Source organism: Molossus molossus, unplaced genomic scaffold (assembly GCF_014108415.1).
Source record: "Molossus molossus isolate mMolMol1 unplaced genomic scaffold, mMolMol1.p scaffold_m16_p_20, whole genome shotgun sequence".
NCBI classification, from domain to species: domain Eukaryota; kingdom Metazoa; phylum Chordata; class Mammalia; order Chiroptera; family Molossidae; genus Molossus; species Molossus molossus.
In genome coordinates this window covers 19354965-19359887 of record NW_023425356.1, presented here as the reverse complement: position 1 = coordinate 19359887, position 4923 = coordinate 19354965, and the positions used below count along the sequence as shown (strand labels likewise).

At 40.4% G+C, this 4923-nt stretch overlaps 1 protein-coding gene across 1 annotated transcript; it reads right to left on the bottom strand.

Moving 5' to 3' along the window:
• Positions 1 to 934: 934 nt before the first annotated feature.
• Positions 935 to 1177, bottom strand: LOC118637673 (small proline-rich protein 2E-like). The gene has a single exon (XM_036273229.1). The coding sequence runs from the start codon at positions 1175 to 1177 to the stop codon at positions 935 to 937; it is 243 nt and encodes an 80-aa protein (XP_036129122.1).
• Between the last annotated feature and the right edge of the window lie 3746 nt (positions 1178 to 4923).

Genomic DNA, 4923 nt, shown 5'->3' with positions numbered 1-4923 from the left:
AAAATATTGATGATGAAGAGAATGATTATCTGCTGCTATACCAAGTTCTAAATATGGGTCAGACATTTTATCAACTAAATTACACATATTCATTCAATTTTATGCCTAAGACCAGTTTGTAAGTTAAATACTATTTTTCTCACTTTGCAGTAGAGAGATTGAAATCTTTGGGTTTTTTTGTTTGTTTAATTGTTTTTTGGTTTTTTTTAATTTTTTGTTACAGATATTTCTCCTTTTTTACCCCATTGGCATCCCCTCCCCACCCCACCCCCACCCCGCCCCCGGCTTAGTTGTCCATGTCCATTGGTAATGCATACATGCATATAGGTTCTGTGGTTTAAAGAGATTGAAATCTTTGTGAGCCCCATAATTTGATTGTCAACTCAAAGAGGAATCTTTAGAAATAACATGTATTTGAAATGATATAGAAATAATATTTGGTACGACATCAAATTCATGTAACACGGACAGTGAGATCCTGAGCCTTAGGATCAAAGAAGAATAGACATAAACCAAAAGACAGACAATGTTTATCCCATCACAAATAAGCACTTTATTCAGGAAGTGGAAGAGTAGTTACAGGTGCTCAGGTGGTAGAGCCCTCTGCCCACATCACAGATACAGCACCATGCAGAGAACTCTCTGTGGCCACTAGGAAGAGAACTTCCGATCTTCCTTCTGAAGCTGGGGATGCTGTCACAGCTGAGGACTGTCCTTTCTCAGCTTCCTTTCCTTCCAGAGAGTAGCAGGAGAACAGACTCAGGAAGGAAATCATTAGCTGTCAGGAATAATCACGGGCATACGACAGGCTGAAGGGTGGAGGAGCTTCTTCGGCAACCATGATGGGCTTTGAGGAATAGATGGAGGAGGGGCTGGGGAAGTGGGTGATCCAGTTCTTCTTCTCCTTTCCGGCCCCTGCTGAACACTGAAGCTGTTAGTTTCCCTTGGGTGGGCATTTCTGCTGGCATGGTGGAGGAGGCTGCACAGGAGGGCATTTTTGCTGACACAGCTGAGGTGGGCATGGCTTGGGGCACTTTGGGGGTGGGCATGGCTCCGGGCACTTTGGGGGTGGGCATGGCTCAGGGCACTTTGGGGATGGGCATGGCTCGGGGCACGTAGGTGGGCACACGGGAGGTGGCTGGTAGGGCTGCTTGCACTGCTGCTGTTGATAGGACATCTTTCTGGAGTCTTGAATCTGAAAGAAATTACAGGACAGTGTTCACTAGGAGGGCCTCCTACCGAAAGAGAACCCAACGCTCAGACAGCACCAGGGGAATCATCTCTCCAGTCCCCAAGAAAGTGCTTTCGTCTCTCAACTGCAGTTGAAGACTCTCTGGCTTTTCCCTTCATCTTTATAAGATTGCTTCATCAGCCCTAAGAAAAATCTGTCTTTCTGCTTCCCATTTTTCAAAAAAATATATTGCTGAAAGAAGAAAGTCCTATGCTTTGTATAAAAATAACATCTTCATGAAAGTTCATCACAAGTTCTAAAGTCCATCACCCCACAAGCAATTTCTATCCTCAGTATCTCTTCTGAAGTCACAATAGGCTGACTCAGGTACACAGCCTCGGACTGTTCAGGAACCATGCACAGAGACTGAATTCACACCAGAACGGAAGAGACATCAACATATATTTTTTTTAAAAAGCAAACAAATAAAACAACAAAAAACCGTTTGTTTTTCTTCTTTATATCAAACCTTTCCTATTAATGTGTTTTCGGTACAGGATATCAAACTATCTACCTGTAAACAAGTGAAAATAGTATATCAACGTGCCCCAATTCTAAGGTTTCATCCCATAAGTAGCATCAAACCCATGATCACGATTTAAGACACAGCAAACGTGCTGTCCTTAGATACAGTCAACACTCGAGAGCACCAACACCAGTTGAACTCTAGAAATCAGACTCACCAGTTCCGCACAGTGGATCAGACGCGAGTGCGGGAGGATGCTGGCTGGAGGGCAGGCCCCCTCTTTATAGCACCTGCTGCTCCGCCCAGGGAAGGAGAGCTCCTGACTCTGACTTGGTCCAGTCATTTCCCATCCAAAATGCAAATCCACCCATAACTGGCTCGACAGGGGTTGTGTAAGCAGAATGCATCCTGCCCCGGGGTCTCCCCGCTGCGCTGCCTGCTCATGACTCAGAGGCCCTGCCTCACCCTCAGTCAGGGACAGGGCTGTGGGGGACTCGGGGTCTCTAACTGCTGTTCGAAGGCTTTCTTCCTTGATTGGGGATGATGACCCCTTCCTATCTTTCACCTTCATAAAATGTTCTGCCCTGTTCCATTTCAGCTGGTTGTCATTTTCTTGCATGTGCTGGGTTGAAAAGAGCCTGGCTACCTGGTGACACCTCGCTCTTGACCCAGAAGGTCTGTAAATGCATTTGTCTGTGATCCTGTGGCTGCTGATCTACGTCCTCTGTTCCTTCTTCTGAAACGGGCTGGGGTAAGGTTACAGACCATCTCAGTAGATACCCCATCACAATACGAGAAATATTCAGTAAAATGTGACCTCCAGGGTTCTCTGTGCACTGTTTTGATCTTGCAAATAGAGCGCATATAGCTAAAACGCTATGATCTTTATAAATCTGTCACCTTTGCCACATGGAAAATACTAGGAACCCACATCAGCTATTGAATTTCAAAGCCCTGGCTGGTTTGGCTCAGCGGTAGAGCATCGGCCAGCGGAGCAAAGAGTCTCAGGTTCGATTCCAGCCAAGGGCACGTACCTCCATTTCGGTTTGTCCCTGGCCCTGGTCAGGGTCATGAGGGAGGCAAACAGTCGATGTGTCCCTCTCACGTTGATGTTTCTCTCTTTCCCTATCTCTCCTCTCTCCCTCCCACTCTACCTGAAGATAAATAGAAAAATATCCACAGGTGAGGATTAAATAAATAAATAAAATGGGTTAATTTATAAAAAAAAGAAATTCCAATGTTCTGGCATTTCCTCATCTAATAAGCAATGTTATTCAGATAACTAATTTTATGCTAATTTAATATTCCCTTAATGAATTGACACTTTGACATAGAACCTGTTGGGAAATTCAAGACAAATTTTAAATAACTTTATGTTCTGCACCAACATTTCTGGCCAGGCATGAAACGGGAGCAGGAGGTGGAAAACCACTTCTTTGTTATTCTTCGCCCATCTGGCCACATCCCTAGTATAACTCTTTTTGAAGAAGAACCCCACTGATAATCTCCCTCCTCCTCGCATTGACCTGCACACACCAAAGCCGCAGCCCTCAGTAGTCATATGTATGTATGCCACAGTTCGGCAGAAAACGGGGTATCATACTCAGGTTTCAAAACATAAGGAATGAGTTTATCCAGGTTCCAACAATCAGACAGAAATTCTAGAGTTGGTCAGACTATGATTGGGAAAAAGTGGGTGTTAAAAAGAAAGTTAATAAGAATAATAAAACATAGCAATATAATAATAATATAATATATAATGTAATAATAACATAGATAATACAATGATAAAATAATAATAATACTGACCTCTAAACTGTTACGAGAAATAAATTAAATAAGAAACTGCATGAAGAGCATGTAGCAAAGTCTATCAAAAGTACTCAAATAGTAAATTAATAAATTGTTTATTAAAGACATAGAGATAAAACCAAGTTCCATTGTGTTTGGTGGCTGAGAATGATATTTGTCTCATTCTTTAAAAGATCAGTTATATCATCTCTATTTTAACTCAGTGCCAAAATATTTTTAATGAAAGCATATAGAAACACCTGGCTGGACTGACGTATAGAAATAATAAAGTGGGTTAATTATCACACTTATTATGTGGTGAAAATCAAAATTAAAATCAAATAGAAATTAAAACATAGTCTAAAAACAAGGCAATTTAATTAGTCTTAGGTATTTGGACTCAGAATGTCTTCAGAATTTTGTTAAATATTTTTAAAAATTCAAATACAATAAAATCCAATATATATTGATTTTGTTGGTTTGGATAAAAAAATTGAATTTATAAATATTTACCACTCTGCATAAAAAAATATGATGTAATTTTTAATTTAGTTTGTTATTAACATACTTAGAAATTTAGGACAATAGAATAAGCTCCAGTTTAAGTGCCACATTCCTTCCTGTAGCAGTTTGTCAGGTCAGGGTAAGTCCTTATTGAGAAATAAATAGCCATCAGAGCTAATCTTCCAAAAAGAAGTAGACTTCGTAAATTCTAGTTTTACAAAGACATACTTCATTTCATTGCCCTTCACTTTATTGAACTTTGTAGATATAGCTCTCTCTCTCTCTTTTTTTTCCTTACAAATTGAAGGTTTGTGGCAACAGTGTATCAAGCAAATCTTTGGGCACCAAAAAGATTATGGTTTGCTGAAGATTCAGGTAATGGTTGACATTTTTAAGCAATAAAGTACTTTTCATTAAGGTATATACATTGTTTTTTCAGCTGTAGTACAATTGCACACTTAAGAGACTACAGTGTAAGTATAGACTATAAAGTAAAATTAACTATTGTATGCGTTGGGAAACCAACAAAATTCACGTGACTCACTTTATTGCAACATTTGCTTTGTTATGGTGGTCTGGAACCAAACTCACAATATACCCGAGGTATGTCTATACTCCCCAAAAGTGGTATCAGAATATTTAAGGAAATGATGTCAAGAGCTAATGGAAAATGAACATACCCTGTGTGATGTGCGTTAATGAGAATGAGAACGTCAGGTAAGAAATGGAACAAATCATATATTTCTCCTCATAAGAGTCTTTCCAAGCTAGCAAAGTCCATGGGCTGTTGCGTCCCTCCAGAAACAGTCATAAAAAAAAAAAAACAAAGAAACCTGGGTAAAAACTGCAGAACACTCTAGGGAGAGAAAGCCCTTTGAACTTTAGCATGGGGATGGGGTGACTTTTGCCTGGGAAGAGAAGGCTGACCAAA